Consider the following 22138-nt stretch of genomic DNA (forward strand, 5'->3'; position numbering starts at 1 on the left):
ATGTGAGTTAAACAGCAGGTGAACCATGTTAATGGCAAGTTCTAATGTCAAACATTCATCCAACAACACAGTTTCCTGGAGTTCAAGTTAAGCTGCCTTGACAGCATTTGTTTATTCTGACCCAACAACTGAGACAGTCATTAATTAGGGCTGGATAAATGTTAGCAGAGCAGCCTGGTTCACTAGAACCCTATTTAAGAAGACGTTGTTAATAGGCTTCCAAAGTGCAAAAGCTTCCTTCCATGTGCAAATACTTCATCCTCTCTCTCAACTCAAAATTCTTCCACAGGCTTTACAACCACTTACAGCTGTCTTCTGGAGAGCCACCAAATTAACAGGAAAACAGACCATAAGTACAGGCCAGTATCTTCCCCACCACCCGCTTTCTTGCCCACTCCCTCAAAGCTAGGCCCCTTCTACTACATGGATTGGGAACTGTCGGGTGAAAAAGAATATAGCAGTCTATTCCAGATACCTCACTTTAGAAATGCAGCTCTGGGACTGGAGATGTAGCTTGGTGGACATGCATTCAGCTCCCAGAAGAAAAGGAAGGAGGAAGGGAGAGAGGGGGAGGAGGACAATGAAGTTTGCAAAGGTTATTTCTCTTGCGAAATTTAAAAGCCCACCAAATACTAAAGTGCTTTTTGTGCTGATTTCAAACATACAAACCTAAGAAAAATTCTAGACCGCACCCAGCTCCCAATTTTAGTCCTACCTCTAATAATAATAAATCAAGCATTAACTATAGGAAAAAAGTTGTTTATTTGATTTGGGTTTTGGTATTAAAAAGATTACTTAAAGGAGAACTCAGTAGCATCCCCAATGGTTATAATTAAGTGATCACTGAATATTCATATATACTGATGAGAAAGGAAAGATCTTTGAATGACCTGAATACTATCTTTAATAAATGTTTCAAGTAGAGTGCAAATTCTTTAGGGAAGCTGTGACTTCAGGTCTGAGAATGGTTTTTCTGTCACAGCCATGGCACAGTGACTGGCTCAGAAAAGAACCACTCACTGAAACAGAGAAAATGATTAAAGCAAGTAGCCAAGGCTGTTAGTATTTAATTCTACTAACCTTGTATCTGTCCACACTTGCTCTTTAATTCCTCCATTCCTCCTAATTTCTGTACAACTAAGAAAACCTTTCTTTTTATTTTCATTTCTTCTTTAATAAACGAAGAAACTCTAACATTCTATAACCCTATTAAGATGACCAGCTAGGGTCCCGTATGACATAAAAATGGTAAAAGTATGAAAACAGAAAAGCGAAATAAAAATATTATTGGAAAAAAATTAGTTTGACATAACCACCTGTTGTGTCTTATGCATGATTAAGAAAATAATATTTGTGAATGTGCCATTAGCGCTTAATGCCTTAAAATAGGCCAAAGCCCCACCAAAACCCATAGTCTGCATCTTCCTCATTGCTGCCCTCTAATCAAACCTATTTTTTCAAAAGATTCTACCACAACAATTTAAAATGCCTGGGTTTTTCTTTCCTGCTTTAATAGCTAGAATTACAAATAAATTTTTCCCTAACAGTTTTAGTTCACAAATATGCAGAATTTAAATGATTATTGTAATCTTTGTAAATAAGACTAGAGTTGTAACTATAACCAAAACATTTTTCTGTGTAGAAAAATAACTCCAAAAAGCCATTTGTAAGTAAGTTTTGAAACAATCTATTTCCATGCCCATCCTGGAAGGTACTGTGGAGTAGCAGAAGAATCTTACTTTGGAGTGAGGCAGTCGAACCTTGCTTCACTGGGTTTTCTAGTTCTGGGTCCTGCATTTGTCCTTAAGCCTCAGTCTCCATATCAATAAATGGGAAAAATGAACTCTGGAGATAAATGAGGTAAAGCAGGTAAGTTACCAGGAATAGGCCTGGTGGGTAACAGATGCCACTGTTTAGTCCCTGTGTCTTTCTCTCCATCCTTGCAGTACTCACTGGTGATTTTAGGGTTTTGTTTTTTGTTTTGTTTTGTTTTCTTACAGTGTGTGTGTATGTTGTTTTTATTTGCTTGTTTTTTATTTTGTTTTGTTTTGAGACAGGGTCTTACATTATAATCCTGGCTGACCTAGAACTGGTTATGTTGGCAATGCCAGCACCACATTTGTGGCTACTTTTCTGCCTCAACCTTTCATGCTAGCACAGAAATATAAATACATAAACTTGCCAGGCAGTGGTGGTGCATGCCTTTAGTCCCAGTACTTGGGAGGCAAAGACAGGTGATCCCTGAGGTCAAGGCCAGCCTGGTGTACAGAGCAAGTTAAAGGGTAGTCAGGGCTACAGAGAGAAAGCCTGTCCTGAAACAAACAAGCAAATAAATAAGCAAACAGACAAATAAATAACTTTAATATAGCACATGCTTTAAGTCAGGACTTATTACTTCATTAAACCCTAACAGCTACAGAAGGCGGGTATCAAATATTTTCTCATTTCTCAATTAGGGGGCTAATCGATTGGCCTAAAAAGTTCTTCAGACTGTGGTATTCATATACACAGATCCATGCTCTAATCCTAACTGGAAGAAACCCCAGCAGAATAGAAGCTGCTCTCTATTAGTATGTCTCTTTAAATGATAAAGTGCCTTTCAGTGATGTTTCTGAAGTTATTTTTCATGCTCTTACAATCCTATGAAAATCTATGGCAAGAACAGGATAACTTGAAGCTGACAATGAGTGAATAGGCTGTAGGATCAGGATGAAGTCTAACTGATAGACAATGTCCTGGTTTCTTTCCTATCAGCTGCAAGGTTTCCATAGGCCAGATCAGTCCGGCTCTTTTGGGCTTGGTCTCCTAAGCTGTTACTCAACCAGGAAATGTCAGCTGAATAGAGGCGAAGGGTCTCTGGCAGCCGCATAAAAGCTAGTAGCAGCAGCCTTTGTCTTACAGAGACAGAAAATGGGTCTCTCTCGCCCCAGGCCCACTTCTCTCTCTCTCTCACACACACACACACAGTTAAAATTAACCTGGCTTCAACTAGCTTTTAAAGTTGAACCAAGGCTAACCTACATATAGACTTTTTTTTCCCTTTTATGTAATTACGGGTACCAAAATCTGAAATACTAACCCAGTGGCAAAAGTCTTTATTAATGCTAAGAGCCATTTTGCTTGCTAATTGGAGATTATTCAGAATCCTTTTACAATACAATAACTGAATTTGGCTCCAGGCCATAATAAACACTCTGACCCATTAAATCAGGGCTAAAAGCAACATTTTACTATGTCTTTGTTAGTGGACAAACAGTACTTAAGCGTCGATTTCTCACAAGCAGCCAGAGCTCAAAATTCTATTCTGTTAAATACAGGAATCAAATGAAAAGGCTGCCAATTGAAGTGTCTAAAAAAGAGACTTTCAAGATATCTACACTAAACAAATATCCAAAGCTGTACCTTTAAAAGCTTTTCTTCTGTGTTTTGTTTTGTTGTTTAACTGGGGGCGGGGGTGAGCAGCGGGAACACATACAAACGTGTAACAAACATGTAGTGGTCAGAAGACAACTTTCAGGAGTAGAATTGCTTCTTTCCTTCCACCTTAATATGGGTTCCAGAGAATGAACTCATATCATCAGGCTTATACAACAAGCCCTGACCATCTCATCCACCCTCTTCTAGGTATTTTTATTTTTTCAACACATGTAAACACAATTCAGTATAACTCTATACAGGCTGAGCACAGACTCAGTTGTAAACATGCTAAAAAGTAAAATAAGAGAACAGCGCTGCACCTCCAAATTAAACTAGCCAAGATGTACTGATACGAAAAAGCTACAAGCCACCGCCAGCGCCAGCAACGCTGCTGGGGTTTGTGCCTTCTGCAGACTGACATCTCATCCTTGCTCCTCATGTAACAGTAACACAGTACTGGGCCAGCCAAGAGGAGGACTTGTAGGAATAGTAAGCTTGTTTCCTTTGCTTACAGTACAAAATATCAATACCACAATCTAGATATTGAACATCTCTCAGAGATAACTGAACCATTAGGATGTTCCAATCTTACTATCTCAGATGACTATTCCCTGCTGGGCAAAATGAAGACTGAATTAGGAAGAATTGAGAGAATAAACAGTCCATTAGTTTGTTTTGTTTTGTTTTAAAGTATTAAGAAGGCTAGAGCTCTGACTGCTCTCTCAGGACCGAGGTCCAATACCTCACAGGGCAGCTCACAACCATCTGTTAGTGCACTAACAGAGTGAGTGCAGTTCCAGGAGATCCAACACCTCCTCTGGCCTCCTTGGGCACAGAGCATGCAGAGACGACACAGACATAGTGCAAAGTCTCATTGTACTCTAGATTTCCTGGAGGGACACAGAGTGCAGCAGCACTAGATTCTGATGTTGGCTTCTCCCCTGCAAGAGGAGTGTGTTTTATACACAGTTCATTATCTCTGGGAATACATTTTCTTGTTCTTAAAATGAGGCCATTGCATCAGAACCACTCTGAGTCTATTTACAAGTCTCTAAATCTACTTCATGGTTTGATGTGTGGAATATATATATATATGAATAGACAGTAAATATTTTAGGCTTTTGTGAGCCATATGATCTCTGTCACAGTTTTTCAACTGTCATTTTTAAGTGTGAAAGCAGCCATACATAATCTGTAAATTACCAGGCATGGCTATATTCCAATTTTGTTTTTCCTTATGGACACTGAAATTTAAATTTTTATCATTTCATGTGTCATGAAATATTCTTTTTATTTTTTTCCAAGAGATTAAAACTGTAAAAACTGAACCAGAGTTGCACATCTGTAATACTAGCACCCAAGAGGCTGAGGCAGCAGGATAGTCTAGAATTCAAGGTTAGCCAAAAATATAAATATTATTGTTAGGCCCTAGACAATAGAAATTTGGCAGAGGTTATAGTTTGCTGAGCCCTGTTCTCAATAGAGACATAAGCTCAAGAGGCTTGGGTAGCTCAATTGATAAGGCTCCTGACCCTGAATCTAAGAGAAGCAAGACCAGAAAGGGATTGAAGTATGACAGTCCTCAACAGCTAGAATAAGAAATATAGGGCTGGAAAGATGGCTCAGGGGTTAAAACAGCACTTGTTCTTTCAGAGGACTGAAATTCAATTCCTAGTACCAATACAGTAGCTTACAACAGTCTATTCCAGTAATATGGGGATTAGACACCCTCTTCTGACTTCCCTGGATACCAGGCATATTTGTGACACACATTCATTAGGCAAAACCCACACACAACATAAAATAAAATTTAAGAAACTAGAAAAAATATTGTATATTAAACTAGAAAATACTGTGGAGGAAGCTTAGCAGATTTCTCAGCAGGAAGGTGTTGCGATCAGGACTACACTTAAATACAGACTAGTAGCTTTGAGGATAGAAAAGAAAAACCAGAAAGATCAGGCAAATGCCATTTGAAAAAAAATGAAGTTTGCTTATTTTGTCACTTAGCATAAGTTTAAAGGGTCCATTTCCAGACAAGAAGTATGAGAAAAGAAATATTTCTCTTTCTCCTTCCTGGAGTAGCAAGAGACAAAGGAATCTGCCTTTTGATGATCAGCCCAGGCTGGAGCTTCCACTCAGACTTCTGTATGCATCAAGTAAAATGTAACACCACAATGCTGGTTTTGGAAATGCGGTATACAAGGCACTTTTAGAGTTGATGCTCATTGACTTACAGCTTCTACATTCAGGAGACATTAGGAAATAACATTTACCAGGTATGCAATGGTACATCATTACCCTCAAAATTATTAAATCACTCTGCTGGTAAGGCTCAGAATTTTTATATGTATCTTCTTGTTCTAATGGTGAGAAGGGGAAAAGGAGAAAAAGGAAAAAGAAAGAAAGAAAGAAAGAAAGAAAGAAAGAAAGAGAGAGAGAGAGAGAGAGAGAGAGAAAGAAAGAAAGAAAGAAAGAAAGAAAGAAAGAAAGAAAGAAAGAAAGAAAGAAAGAAAGGGAAGGAGGAGAAAAAAGGAAAGAGGAAAGAAAGGAAGGAAAGAAGGAAAGAAGGAAGGAAGGAACTCAGTAGTGCTGCAAATACAACCAGCTGAATCAAAGTATTAATACCCCACTCAATGGGGAGTACTAGATCCCTTCTAGAATTCAAAACTGGATGCAGGGCTGGGGTCAAAGGAGAGGTAGAAACACATGAACACAAGTAGCTCTAACTTGTAGGCAGTTTGATGAGAACCAGAGCCAAGTCTTACACCAAGAGAAATTAATTTCAACAGAGAAGCTGAAGAACTTCATAGAGTAGCATGTAGGCTGGGCCCATCCTAACAAGAGAGGAAGAGTAATCCAGGCAGTGAGAACTAGAAGCAAAAGGTGGGGAAAACATTGGACTATCTTCCTCCCCCACCAACAGATGTGTGTATGTGGCCCTTGCTGTCCCAGAACTGTCCAGACCAACCTCAAACTCATAGAGAGCTATTGTACTAATAAGTATTCTACAAAACATGATGATGAAAAAATTGGATAGTATGACAAGTCACAATTTGTATAAAAGAGAAATGTGTGTGTGTGTGTGTGTGTGACTGAACATGTATCTGAACTCTCTCTCAGCACTCCTAAGACTATGAGGATGGAGAGAACCCAGGTGGCAGGTAGCTGAGATTCAAAGTGAGAAGAAGAGGCTTTTAATCTTAATCCTTTTACCTTTAACTTTTTTAAAGTTCTAAATCAGGTGCTCTTTTATGCATCCATAAATCAGTTTTCCTTTTCTTTCCTTTTTTTTTTTTTTTTCTTTGTTTGTTTTTGGGTTTTTGGGGGGTTTTAGAGACAAGGTTTCTCTGTGTAGCCTTGGCTGTCCTGGACTCAATTTGTAAACAAGGCTGGCCTCGAACTCACAGAGCTCCTCCTGCCTCTGCCTCCCTGAGTGCTAGGATTACAGGTGTGCACCACTGAACCTGGCTTTCTTTCCCCTTTTGTGTGGCTAGTGTTTATGGCAAAAAATTTCCTTCCCGAGCAGGCCTGATCTGCCTCAGTAGTCTCATTGCTAACCCTTCTCTCCTTCTAACTACACAGTTACACTCTTCTCTCTTGCAAAAGATTTTTCCCATTTTCTCAGGCTATTCCTTCACATTTCAGAAATAGCCTCTGTAAAGTAAAACAAACTTCCCTTCTTGTCTTCCCACCACATTCTGACAAACAGCCTTTGGCCTACTTTTGATTGCATGTGTATTCACAGTCCCAGCCCAAGTCCACCAGAGCTTCATACCCTTCAGGGACAGAGTCCAAATTTCTTAAGGCATTAAAACTATGATGAAATAACAGGATTATTTTTAATCTCTACAGATATATGCAACCCAAAAATCTATCAAGACCTAAATGTGGTAGATATATAAAACAAAGGCCCAACCAGATGCTTCAGTGGGGTAAAGGTGATTGCCACCAAGCTTGATGATGAACTGAGAACCACGTGATAGATACTACAAAGATGTTCTCTGATCTCCACATGCATGAGGGCATACATGCTCACGTGCATACACACACACACAATGTAATTAAATTTTTAAGTTAATTTTTAAATTTTTAAATATACATATTATATACTCATGACGAAATATAATTCAGTCTTTAAAATGAACAAAATTCTAACACTTGCCAAAAAGAACCCTGAAGACACCAGGCTAGTGAAATAAGCTGGTCACTAAAGCATAAATATTGTGGACTAAGGATGTAGATATATACGTAGAGAATGCATATAAAGCCCTGGATTCATTCACAGCACTGCAAAAATTAAAATAAGACAATATTGCATAATTCCAACGGTACCAACACTAGTCAGATTCACTAAGACAAAAAGTAATGTTATGTGCCAGTAGCTAGAAGGAGATACATGGTTTCAGTTGGGGGAGGCATGCCATGGTAACGGTTGTACAACAATGTGATTGTATTTAATACCACAAAACTGCATATGTAAAATTAAGTATATTTTACCACAACAAACTACAATTTTTAAGAGCCAAAGATGGGGCTGAGGATGGCTCAGAAGGCTCAATCAATAAACTAGTTGCCACAGAAGCATGAAAACCTGAGTTTGGATCACCCACATCAAAAGAAGCTGGGTGCGGGAGCTCACACCTATAATCTCAGAGTTGGAGAAGTATATACTAGGAGGATCCCTGGAAGTTGCTGGCCAGCCATCTTAACTGAATCTGTAAGCTTCATCCAGGTTCACTGAAAGATTGTATCTCCAAAAATAAGACAGAGGGTGACTGAAGAAATCACCTAATATCAAGCATTGGCTACCACAAGAAAATACACAGAGAGAGAGAAAGAGAGACAGAAGTGATGGGAAAAACCATCTACATTCTCAAGACAAAATATTGTCCTGACAATGACCATTTTGCAAGTGCCTTGTATTCTCAACTGTAGCATTTTTTAAGTCCTAGAAGTTTCTGTATTTTGAGATGCTTCTGATTAAAACAATATTATCAATATTAGTATTAAAAATATGATTGAGGAACAAGAGTATCAAAACTGGAGCACTTAACTGCTCTTGCAGAGGTTCTCCTCTGCAGCTCACAACAATCTGTAACAATAATGCTAGGGGACCCAACACCCCTTTCTGACCTTCACAGGCACCAGACAAACATGTAATGTACAAACATAAATGAAGGAAAAACATTTCTACACACAGTTATTTTTAGAGACTTAGAAGTTACTGCTTATAATTTTTTTAAAGTCTAGAAAAATCATTAAAAATACTAGAAATAATGTATATAACTTCCAAACTGTTGGCTGTTGTCTCCTGAATCATATTTGAAGTTTGTCACTCTTACAGTCAATAGGGCCTTTGAAAGGATTCTGCCCTCCTTTTTTTTAAATTTTTATTTTATGTGCATTAATATAAAGGTGTTGGATCCCTTGGAACTGGAGTTACAGACAGTTTGTGAGCTGCTACGTGGGTGCTGGGAATTGAACCCAGGTCCATTGGAAGAGCAGCCAGTGCTCTTAACCTCTGAGCCATCTGCCCAGCCCCTTTCTTACTAATCTATTTTGAGGCAGGTCTACTGTAGTTCAAGCTGATTTTGAAGTTATTATGTAGCCTGAGATGGCTTTGCATTCCTGATCCTCTTGCCCCTGTTCCTCAAGTTCTAGGATTATAGGTACGGTTATTGTCTTACTCGCTAAATCAACCAACCAACAAACTGGCTAGAGAAGTAGCTTAACAGTTAAGAGCACACCTTGAATTTCCAGAGGACCCAAGTTCAGTCCCCACCACCTGCTTCAGGCAGCTCCTAACTACGTCTGACTCCAGCTCCAGGGAATCTAGTGCCTCTTTTGATCTCTGTGGGTAACTATACACATTTACACAGACACAGACACACACATATATATATATGTTAAAAATAAATCTTATTAACAAACAATTGAAGGGGTAGCCCGGCCACCCAACGAAACAATAAGATATAATCAGCCCTCCAAGAGAAGCTAAATATGTTGCATTTATGAAAAGTAGAATTCATCAGTATCTGGAACAGCCAGTTTAGTATGATAGATACTGTGAGTAGAGTACCCACTATGCTGCAGACTGGAGTAGCTTCATTATTTCTTGTTTAAAAAAAAAAAAAAAAAAAAAAAAAAAGGCGGGGTGGGGTGGCTCAAAGGTTAAGAGCACTGTCTGCTCTTCTAAAAGACCCGGGTTCAATTCCCAACACCCACATGGCAGTTCACAACTGTCTGTAACTCCAGTTTAAGGGGATTCAACACCTTCATACTAATGCACATAAATTAAAAATAAAAAATAAAAAAAGCGGGGAAACAGAATCCCCTGCAAAGGCCCTATCAACTATAAGAGTGACAGACTTCAAATATGATTCAGGAGACAGTTTGGAAGTTATATACATTATTTCTAGTCTTTTTAATGATTTTCTAGACTTTTTAAAAATCATAAGCAGTAACTTCAAAGTCTTTAAAAATAACTCTGCATATGAGTGTTTTGCCTTTGATTCCTAGCACTCATATCTAGTAGTGCACAACCAGCTCCTGGGCACCAGCACTCAAATGCACACACCTCACACACAGATATGCACATGTAAGCATAACTGAATAAATCATTTTTTTAAAAGAGGGAGAGAAAGGGAGAAAGAAAGATAGCACACGAATACTTAGGCTAACAGCTCAAATCCTAAGCCTCAACTCTTGCTTTAAATTGGGAGTGGAATGGAACACTTTTTCTTTGCTGTTATTCCAATCAAAAGACTGCAATTAAAATTTTAAGCCGGGAGCTGAGCAATGGTGGTTCATGCCTTAAATTCCAACATTTGGGAGCAGAGACAGTTGCACCTCTAAGTTTGACAACCAATCTGGTCTAAAGTGAGTTCCAGGACAGCCAGAGCTACACAGAGAAACAAATGCTTTGAAGGGGAAAAAACAAAACAACAATTAAAAAAAAAAAAAAAAAAAAGCTAGGTCCATTCTTGTAATCTCAGCTACTTGGGAAGCTAAAAGGATTATATGAATCTAGGACTTTAAGACTGCTTGGGCAACATAGGAAAACCCTTTCTCAATAAGAGAAGGAAGGAGAGGCCAGAGAGATGGCTCAGAGGTTAAGAGTACTGCTGTTCTTCCAGATGCCCTGAGTTCAATTTCCAGCAACCACATGGTGACTCACAACCATCTACACTGGGATCTGATGCCCTCTTCTGGCATGCAAGTGTATATGAGTGCTGATAGAGAACTCATATACATTAAATAAATAAAATTTTTAAAAAAGAGAAAGGGAGTAGGAGATAAATGGTTACTATAAATAGGTATAGCTTAGTGGCATAGCCTTTGCTTACCAGGTATAATACCACCCACCTCCAAAAAAAAAAAGAAAAGAAAAGAAAAACAGAAAAAAGTAGAGGTTGTCTTTAATCATGGGAAGCTGGGAATTAAAGGTTCAGCTACCTAAAACTGTGATATTTTTCCCACAGTTGGTAAAACTGTATATTCCACAACATATGGAATTCTACTGAAAGCTTTCATTGGCATTTTGCCTTGTTGAATAAAAGTTAGAGCTATGCTTAGGCTTTTTTTTTTTTTTAAATCAACAGCCTTTTCACTAGATTAACACTTAAAATGTGACTTAAAATCATGGGAAAGAATGTTAGTGATAAATCTAATACATACTGTGCACTTAACTATGCGTCAATAATTGTTCTAAATATTTTTGGGAACTCACTTAATACTCACTCATAGTACTATGAGGTACACATTATCTTTACCTTTACTCTATAGAACTAGGAACTAAATTTCTCCAAAGGTACCTATCACTAAATAGCCAATGGTGGGGAGGATTGAGGTTATTTTACTTTTCATTAAGTGTATATGGTGGGGGGAGGTGTATATGTCTATGCAGGTGCCTGCAGAGACCAGAAGACAGTGACTAGTCCCCTAGAGCTGAAGTTACAGGAATATGAGCTGCCAACATAGGTGCTGGGAACCAAACTATGTCCTTGCAAGAACTGTTAACAGCCACTTAGTGATCTCACCAGCCCCAATGGTGGGTTTTAAACCCAAGGTGTTTAACTTTTAACCATTATACCCTATTGTTCTCCCTCCTACAAGAATACTGTTATGATTCTACATTAATTTACCTTTAATCTACATCTAAAGTATGATCGGCATATTTGCTATTGGTTAACTCATACTAGATACATTCTGCCGAGGCTGGCGATTCTGTTCATTTGAAAGAAACAAAATTCATAGAGAAATCCAAATCCATGTGTTATTTTTATTTATACGCACATATTCTCTATAAACCTACAATAAGCCAAGGCAGGATTATCTCCATATACACACTGGGATTGTGCCTGGATATTAGTCAACGTAAATTGGATGGCTGCATTACATGCAATGATTTCTATATCTTATATAGCCTAGCATTACTCACAATACCCAATAATAGACACAATTACAGTTCAATAAATAATGTTAATATTAGGGAAGAATTAATAGAATGGGAAGTTTAAGCACGGTTGGTATAGTTTTCTGTAAAATCCACTAGTCCACTTATCCATCTTTTATTTATTTTATTAAGACAGGATCTTAATACATAGCACTGGATTGCCTGAAACTCTCTTTACAGACTAGGCTGGCCTCGACCTTGGAGATACTTCTGTCTTTGCCTCCAGAGAAAGGGAATGAAAGATGTACACCACCACGTCCAGCTTCCCCCAACTCCTTATTTTAACTATATGACTAAAAACATATATTTTACCTGGTAAACAATGAATATTCTAGGGTGAAAACTCAAAGAAGGCTAAAAACATTGGGAAGATAGATAATAAAGGGCCATGAACTTTCAACTCTAAGAACAGGCATGCCATTTTCTTTCTTCACAGAAAGCTTACTTGTGGGAATAATTTTGGCTTAGTTCAAAAGAAGGAATGACTTTTACCTGGATGGCAGCCAGCTGTGCCAAGAACTGCAGCAAATGCAGCCACTTTCCTAAGTCGTTCAACTGGAAATGTTCAGTGGGAAGTTCTCTAAGGGCCAATGACTATTTTCTGCAACCCAATATGAGTCTCAAAATAGTTAGTTCTAATTTTTAACTTTCACTCTCTAAGCACACACATATGCAGCCCACACTCACATCAACCCAAGGAAAGTCTGACTTCTCATAGAAGTGACAACAAATTTTTTGGAATCAGAAGTCCAAAATCTGTATCCAGTATGTCTTAGTTAGGGTTTTATTGCTGTGAAGAGACACCATGATTAAGGCAACTCTTTTTTTACATATGTTTTTATTTTTAAATAATTTTATACATTCACTTGTATCCCAGCTGTAGCCCTCTCTCTCTTTCCCTCCCAATCCTTCCCTCCCTCCCTCATCTCCTCCCTGACCCCTTCCACTGAGTCCACTGAGAGGGGGTGTCCTCCTCTCCTTCCGTCTGGCCCTAGCTTATCAGGTATCTTCAGGATGGTTGCAATGTCCTTATCTGTGGCCTAGCAAGGCTGCGTCTCCCTCAGGGGGGAGGGGAAGCTCATGAGTTCATGTCAGAAATAATTCCTGTCCCCCTTACTTGGGAACCCAGTTGGATATTAAGCTACCATGGGCTATGTCTGAGCAGGGGTGGTAGGTTATATCCATGCATGGTCCTTAAGTTGAGATAAAGTGTTTTTAATTATATGGGGTGAGAGAGAAAGCCACTGTCATGACGACATAAGGTTTAATTTAAAAAAGAAAAACAAAAAACAAAAAACAAACCACCACCACCACCACCACCACCAACAACAACAAAATGTTGGACTTGAATGAGCCAGAAAGCAAAACAGTGGTGGATCAACTTAAAATCTCTGTCTCCTGCCATGTGGTCCAAGGAAATACAGCTATTTAGTGCACAATTCATGACTGCACCATAAGGCTGCACTACACCCAGCAGAGCTCCAAATAATAGAGGAACACCTGGTCCAAATCGTTATATTTTTTAAAGGCACTCCCAAAAAGAGAATGCGAAATCCCATGCATCTTCCAGATAGGAAGCACTCTTGAGCTATGAATTTAGTAAGTGGCCTGCATAGCTGAAATGACTCCTAAACAGAGAAGCCACAACTCAAAATAGACTGAACACTTTTGTTATCTCAAACAATGGGCAGTTAGCCACCCACTCCTCCCTTAGTACATATGACCTGTATTTATCAAAGACCATTATAAATTTGGTGAGCCTTCACACATGGCCATACGACATGTTTGAAAGCTAGGGACTAGAAGCACCAATTGTACCCTGATTCCTAATGTTGTCTACACTAAAATGAATGCTATGAAGATTCATATAAATTTAAAAATTTGTACTGTAAGTCTATGACCAGAACAGACATAGCCCTAAAGGCTACTAGAAAAGACAAACACCTAAGATGAGCATTTCCCTGGAGCATGCACATGCGTCTGCAGTACACAGATGATGTGGATATTCCCATTCACCCTTCCCAAAGGTGCATTTGGGAAGTACATTTTAACATATGTTAAATGTCAGAAGTACATTTTAACATATGTACTTTCTTTTTTTTTTCCTATTTTTCTTACAGTTGAGGGGGTTAGTGCATGTGACAATCAGAAAGAGTCAATTCTCTCCTTCCATAATATAGGTTTCAGGGATCAAATTTGTTGGGTTTGGCGACAGCTTTGTCAGAAGCACCTTGTTAGAAGCCATCTTGCTGGCGCTGAGCTTTGAAATGATTGCCCTCTCAGTATACAAGCACATATACATGTATATGTACATGTGTATACACACACATGCATCTTATACACAAAGATATGAGCCCTGGTTAAGTAAATCCATAAAACAAACAAGCTGCTCTATTTTATTTATTTTTAGAGTTATTTATTTATTTATTTTATATGTATCAGTGATTTGACTACGTATGTGTACCACATGTGTGCCTGGTACTCATGGATGTCAGAGAGGGTGTCAGATCCCCCGGAACTGGAGTTACGAATGACTGTGAACCACCACATGGGTGCTGGTAACTAAGCCCAAGTCCTCTTCTAGTGTAACAAGTGCTTTTAACCACTGAGCCATCTCTCCAGCCCCTAGGTTGCTTAAACAAATAGACAAGAATTGTATTAATACCCAAGTGAGCCCTTATCTCCATAAAGGTAGTTTCCCTAATGCCACCCTTTCTTCAAAACAATAATAGGGAGGGGAGGGGTCAAACCAAAGCTACTACTATTGACTTCTGCTGTGCCTACTTAGAATTATATCAATGCTATTTATGTAACATCTAACTTCCTGCTTTGTGGATATAAACACACATTTAAGTTTGGGCTCCCCTAAAATTACAAAAACACTTGCAGAAATATATACAATTTCCAGAAACATTCTGTTCTCTCGGATACATGAGTGTTAACATTATTAAAATAAAGTTCACATCTGTTCCATTCTTAAATATCTTTGATCTGGGGCAAAGTTTTTAAAGGAAATTTCATAATCTCCCAAAAAATATATATATTTATTTATCTCAAATACTACTTAGTTCTAATAGGCTTCAAGCTAAGCAATCATATACATATGGCTTTAAGCCTTTCTCTGTTTTACAGATAAAAGTCTTTAGAGCTGATCTGCACCTATTCTTTATTTCCGGGAAGAAGAAGGGGAAGGTGGAGATATGCAGTGTGTCTGAGGTGTGACTATAAAACTGCAACTCACCCCTGCCACTCTCTATATAGACCTGTCATGAGGTCACACCAAAGCCAGATTCCAAAACCAGTGTTGCCAGGCCCGGAACAAATGGAAACTTGTGACTAACAGCATTCTTGTTGCTTCTAGCTCCAGGTGGAACTTTTCCAGTGATACTTAACAACTCTGATCTAAGTGGATAAGGAACAGTGGAGGGAATAAGTGCAGAGGATCTGGAGTAAGAGAGCATGGGTCTGAGTCCGGGCCAACTTGTAGGGAAGCTATTTAATTTCACTAAACCATAGTTTCTTTATCTATAAAACAAGGACCTCACAGCATCCACCCACAGGATTGTTGTAGGATCACCAACATTGAGAGATTTCATGGGCCCGAGGGTAAGGCGCTTTCTACGCAAGCATAAAGAACTGATCTCAGGTTGCCACCGTCCATGTACAACGTTGTACACGGGAGTGACCATTGGTAACCCTAGCACTAGAGGGCAAAGACAGGTAGAGTCGAGGGCTCACTGGTGAGCCAGTCTAGCTGAACCTATAAGCTCCAGGTCAATGTCTCAGAAACTCAGATGGAAAACCAGCTGAGAAAGGCATGCCAACCTCTGGCCTCCACTAATGCACACACAGGCAAGAACTCAACACATGTGCAAAAAGGCTTACATGTATGCACACATACATATGTACATCATACACATATACAAAAAAACACAGAGTATCTCATAAGGTATAAATGCTTATACAAACCTCCTTATTTACTTTATTAATGGTTCTGTTTTGTTTTTAAAATTAGGAAATACAAAAACTTATTAAGAAAGATCACCCACAGGTGTGTCACTCAGATGTTGTTTAAATGTTAATACAGATAACTGCAAGTGGCAAAATTAACTACTGATCTCTTTTAAAGGACAAAACAGACTTTTCCATCTATCCACTTAAACAGAAGACAATGCTACTATTTGTCCCAGGACTGGTCCCAAGACCTTATGATATATGGGTGAGACACATGAAAGTCAAGGCCACAACATCCTCCTAAAATAAGTATCTCATGAGTCCAAGGAATAGTTACAACACATGATCTCATTTGCAATGGGAGATGAGGTATCTGAAGGCCCATTAATAAAACTGACATGGCTGTAATGTCAAGACAGATAATTTGCTATAGGCCACTTCAGTGAGAAAAGAAAACTGACATGATTGTGAGATGGGCAGCCTAGGCTTCCAACTTCTCTACACTGCATACTAAATCCCACCCGTCTTAGAACTTGTGTTCCTCCTTTTTATTCCCTTTCACCACCCTTCCCTTTTCTACCTCCTCTCCTTTGCTTTAATGCACTGAATTGCTTTTGGCATTTAAAATGGTTACCACACAATGGACTATTATTTAGCAACAACAACAAGAAAAGAAAGAAAGTTAAGAAGAAAGGAAGGAAGGAAAGAAGGAAGGGAAGGAAGAAGGGAGGGAAGGAAGGAGGGAGGGAGGGAGGGAAGAAGAAAGAAAGGAAGGAAGAAAGGAAAGAAGGAAGGAAGGAAAGAAAGAAAGAATAAAGAATGAAAGAAAAGAATAAAATTCTGAGACATACTACACTATGGATGAACCTTGAAAATACTAGCAAAGTAAAAAGAAACCAGACACAAAAGCCACAAACTGTTTGATTCCATTTATATAAAATATCCAGAAAGGCAAATCCAGGAGCTGGGAAAGTAAAGGGGTCATGGAGGTAAAAGGACAAAGGAAAAAATGAGTGATGCAAATGAGTATGTGATTTCTTTTTGAGTACTCAAAATTGTTCTAAAAGGGGATATATGTGAGTATGGGGGACAAAAAGGTTATAAGGAGGTGAATATCATCAAAACACATACATGTATAAACCCATTATTATATATAATATATGCTATTAGAAATCATAAACAAATTGTTCTAAAATTAGATTGTAGCAATAGTTGTACAACAATAATATTACAAAAAGCAATTAATTGTACGCCTGAAATGAGTAAACTGTATAGTATGGAAATTATATCGCAATAAGGACTGTTTTAAAACATGGTCTTATTCAGTATCCTAGGCAGCAAAGAAGACATAGGCAGGCATGGCAGTGTATACCAGTAATTGGAGCTCTTGGGAGGCAAAGACAGGAGTTTAAGTCCAACCAGGGAAACTTCTTAATCATCTATCTAGAAATCCACAGTGAATCCCTGTCTAAAAAAACAAAACAACAACAAAAAAAAAAAACCATTCAAACAAAAAGTTTAAGTGGTTCATGGGCAATAACTCCATGTTTAAAGCACTTGCTGTACAAGTGAAAGTGGGAGGATCAGTGCCCCAGAACCCATAAAAATGCTGTATGGGTATGACAGCCTGCCTGTGATTCCAGAGTTGGAAGGCAGGAGGCAGATGATCCTCCAAGAAAGAAACTGCCTGGAGACTAGCCACATCAGTAAACCCTGACTCAATGAATAAGGTGAAGGACAACTGAGGGTGATTCCAGCATCAGTCTTGTACTATCACATGCCAAGTAACATACACCCACACACGAAACATGTATGTATGCATACACACACACACACACACACACACACACACACACACACACACAATGAATGAGGAAAGAAAAAACACCTTACTGAAATTCCAAAACAACCTCCTCCTTAAGTGTGGAACAAAAATAACAACTCAAGAGCTGGAGAGATGGCTCAGCAGTTAAGAGCACTGGCTCTAGAGGACCCAAATTCAAGTCCCAGCACCCAAATGGCAGCTCAAAACTGTAACTACAGTCCCAGGAGATCTGACACCCTCACACATACATGCAGGCAAAACGCCAATGCACATAAAATAAAAATAAATCATTTTAAAAGACAGACCTGTGAACAGGTACTAAAACTACATTTTAGCCAGGCATTTAGTCCCAGCGTTCAGGAGGCAGAAGGATGGCAGATCTCTGGGGTTTGAAGCCAACCTGGTCTACAGAGTGAGTTCCAGGACAACCAGTGTCAATAACCAGACTACTATAGCTGGGCATGGTGGCACACACCTTTAGTTCCAGCTGGCATTGAGATGGGAGAGGCAGACAGAGCTCTGTGAGTTGTAGGACAGCCAGGTCTACATAGTAAGACCACCGGGCAGACATTTGACTTTTTTAAATGCTGTCTAAGTTGTTGACAAGTTGCATTAAAAAAAAAAAAAATCATAGGTGGGCATGGTGGCTCACGCCTGTAATCCCAGCACTCTGGGAGGCAGAGGCAGGTGAATATCTCTGAGTTAGGGCTCAGCCTGGTCTACAAAGTGAGCCCAGGACAGGCAAAGCTACACAGAGAAACTCTGTCTCAAAAAAAAAAAAAAAAAAGAAAAGAAAGGAAGAAAGAAAAAAGAAAATCATTACATGGAATTTTGACTTGGGACTAGGGCAGGATTTCCAACAATTTCCAAAATTCTACACAGTTCTGCCACTTTGTAATACATATTTATGTGAAGCAGACCTCTCAGAAGTGCCGATTATAAGACCAAAATACACATCAACTCTAGAAAACACTGAAGATGCTCTGTTTCGCTGAAGCAGCAAATATTCAGCCAACATTTAATTCTTTACACACAAATAAAGCACATCTACCACAGTATACTAGGTAAACTTACTTGCATCTTTTATTAATGGTAAAATCCTATCTATACCAAAGAAATGCTTTAAAATAAATTTATGATTGGCCATGGATTGTTTTATATACCTATTGTATGTATCTATATAACTAAGGTTTAGTCAAAATTTCTCAGGCCAAAAGGAGTCACAAGCAGAAAAACCTAAGAAGCCCTGTCTTAGACCACAGTATGCCAAGTAGCTGGGCTCAAGGAATGCCCATTTCACTCAAGATATAAATTTTTTTGACCAAAATAAGACCATTTGGCATACATATATAAACAATCTGACAGAAATTCCCAAAGAGAATCACTTGAATAAGGACACTATAACTTCCCGAAGTTATTTCCAAGAAACACTCTGACAATAAAAATTCCAAAATATTTGCTCAAAACTTAATTTCATTATTTCATAGAAACAGCATGAGTTTTGCACACCAGAGTTCTATTATTCGGTTATTATTTTTCAACTACTTTTACATTTAATTCCTTTTCCATTTTTCCTGCAGCATCCAAAGCCTAGGCCTTTATTTCAAGTCTTACAAGACTTCTATCTCTTCACACAGTTCCTCTTCCTCTAACCTCTATTTATTGAGCCATCTGTGTGTCACTGCGGAGGGCTGAAACCAAGGAGCAGAAAAATATGTTTTCCACTTAGATTGTATTTTCCAGACAAGAGTCAGGACCTTGAAATATGTTCAGGATCCATACATTTAAGAAGTTGGCATTAAGAATTCAAAACACAGGTGGATCACTGAGTTCCAGGCTTGACTGGTTTACACAGTGAGTTCCAAGACAGCCAAGCCTACACAGAGAAACTCTGTCACAAAAAAACAACAAAAAGAATTCAAAACAATGGATGGGGTCCTGTGGCCTCCCTAGAGCCCAAATGTTCTTCCTCACACATTCTCCCCTCCTCCTCCCACCCAGTTTGCACTTCTGTTAGATAAGACCTGCTAAACTACCTATACACCATTTCCTTTATTATCTGCCCTTGTTTCTTTTGTACATCTCATGACTATGGCCACCATAACTACCTATGGTGCTTCTTCAAAAAATACAAATTCCTTACCCTTGATGAGCCTGGGTCTGGAATGGGAATATCCACAAAGTCCCACTGGTGACTCTCATACACACACTGAGAGCCCCTGATTTCTTACACAATGCTCTTTGGACAACACACACTCAATGCTTATTAATTCATGTCACGGATGCTCATAAATAACTTTTCTCTAAAGAGCCTAACCAGATATCAAGCAACGCCTTGACTACACTAGCTGTATCCCAAGTGCAACATGTGGTTCTAAGATTCTGTTTCCTCAAGTACCACATGGAAAGGACACCATTACCTTGCGTCTTTACATTGTTTCCCCTTTGTTGAAAAACCCGAGGTCTGGAATGCAGCCAAGTCAGACAACACTACCTAAGAATGTTCTCTGGGTTTGAGAAAACAATACCTAAGAATGTTCTCTGGGTATGAGATTAAAAGTAGTCACAAAAAGAACAAGAACTAGACAGACTGTCCTAACGAATACAGTGCTCCTACTCAATAGTTTCTTACTTCATCTGTACAGAAGAACACAAATTTGTTCGAAGGTCTGTCTCTCATCCTGCCCCTCCCCGCCTCCACCTCCCTAGCTAACAGTCTCCTGAAATGCTTGAGTCCCGAGCCCCTGAAGACGTTAAGTGCACTAAAGTCCTATAATCAGAAAAATAACACAAGCCCCACCCGACTGACAGTTACCTATCAACCACCCTGACACATCATTTGTACAGCTCAGTTCGGAAGCAGTATGAACTTTTTCCTGTGTTGTCTTCACAGGCAACTGCAGTCTGAGTCACACCCCGCCTAGAGCAAGTGTGACATTAGCCAGGGAACAGTTAAGGGACTAGTCTCTGTATCTCTTTTTCCATTTCAGAAGTGGACCGCACCTCAGTTATTAAAAATGTGAGCCACAAAGATCAATGGAGAGCCCGGGGCCGCAGAAAAGTGTGGCCTGGGAAAGTACGCCCCAGGCTTCCCAGACAGGGGCTGCAGATCCCAGATTCCACAGGCCTCTCGTAGCAGCTCCATCTTGCTTCCTGCCAGAAGAGGGGCAGAGCAGGAGGGCCCCCGAATCTGGAAAGGAGGCCCCAGTGGAAGGAAGCCGTTTGACAGCAGGTAAAACTGTGTGGAAAGCTTAACGGGAGGAATAAAATTAATGACTACGGGGTCAGGCAGGAAGAGCAGGGCTCCTGGTAGTGAATTACCGCATAAAGGAGTCAGAGTGCCCGAGGTGTGAGCAAAATGCCCCGGAGGGAAGGAGGCGGCGGCAGAGAGGGGCGGAAGCCAAGTAGCCGGGGAAAGCGTCGGATGCCGGGAGCCACGGGGAGGGCTGGGCAGGTGGGTGTCAAGGAACAGAAGTATTAGAAAGGTGAGCAGCAGGGCGCAAATAAGAATCCTTGGAAGGAAAGGCGGGGAGTCCGTAAGAGAACCCACCCACAGGCTGGATAAGAGAGGCCTAAAAAGGAGCTGAGAGCAAGGTAGTCAACGTGAGGGACGCCAGCCAGTCCAGGGGAGGAACCATGAGACAACCTAACAACTCTCATTTATCGGGGGCACACACACATACAAGCGAGGCACTTTACAACTCAAACCTCTCTGACTCTTCACAACGCACACCAGGATTTCTGATGACTGCCCCATTTTATAGATGAGGAAACTGAGGCCCCCGACAGGCTCAGAGGCTTGCTCAAGGTCACAGCATAGAGAAATCAGCATTCGGAACCACGGCACCTGCCCTGGAGCCCACCTCGCGCAGAGCCACAGCAAGGCAGCTCGCGAATTCAAGCAGCGAGGCGGACCGGGACCCTGGGGACGTGTCCCGCCCGCACTCCAGTCCCAGGCCCGGCGCGCTCACCCGGACGAGGTTGCTGACGGCCGCCTGCACGGCGGCCACGGGCGCGGTGAGGTCAGGAATGGCTTTGCCGTCCACCTCGCCCTCCTCGTGCATAATCACCAGGTGCGAGATCTGCTGCGCCACCGGCTCCAGGATGCTCTCGATCGTGCGCGTGTGAAACACCGGCATCGCGGCGGCTGGCGGGGCGGCGAACCGCGGGCGACGGAAACCTGGGATCGGCGGGGCCGGCAGCCGGCGGCGAGAGACGACTCGGAGCGGCGACTGGAGTCCGGGCTTCCCTCGGCGTACCCAGCCCCACGGGCGCCCCGCCCCCTCACGCCGCCGCGCCCAATGGCAGCGCCTCTCCGATCCCCACTGTTGCTCCTATTGGACCTTCTTCGATAAGCTCCGCCCCCAAGGCCGCGCCGCCAAAGCCCCGCCCCGCCCCCATTCCCAAGGGAGGGGCCTGGGATTGGGTCTGCGGCGCAGGGATTGCGACTGGATTCCCGAGCCCGCTCGCCGGGCGCTCCTTAT

The 22138-nt window shown here is 40.6% G+C and overlaps 1 protein-coding gene across 2 annotated transcripts in view; it reads right to left on the reverse strand.

The window, feature by feature from the left end:
• Nucleotides 1–21901, reverse strand: part of Vcl (vinculin) — a 94898-nt gene extending 72997 nt beyond the window's left edge. For both annotated transcript variants that reach the window (XM_055605915.1, XM_055605917.1), the window contains exon 1: nucleotides 21626–21901. In XM_055605915.1, the coding sequence (XP_055461890.1) occupies nucleotides 21626–21793 (168 nt within the window). In that variant the 5' untranslated portion in view covers nucleotides 21794–21901. The remainder of the gene's footprint in view (nucleotides 1–21625) is intronic.
• Nucleotides 21902–22138: the final 237 nt, after the last annotated feature.

Source organism: Psammomys obesus, unplaced genomic scaffold (genome assembly GCF_907164565.1).
Source record: "Psammomys obesus unplaced genomic scaffold, mPsaObe1.curated_primary_1811, whole genome shotgun sequence".
Lineage (NCBI taxonomy): Eukaryota > Metazoa > Chordata > Mammalia > Rodentia > Muridae > Psammomys > Psammomys obesus.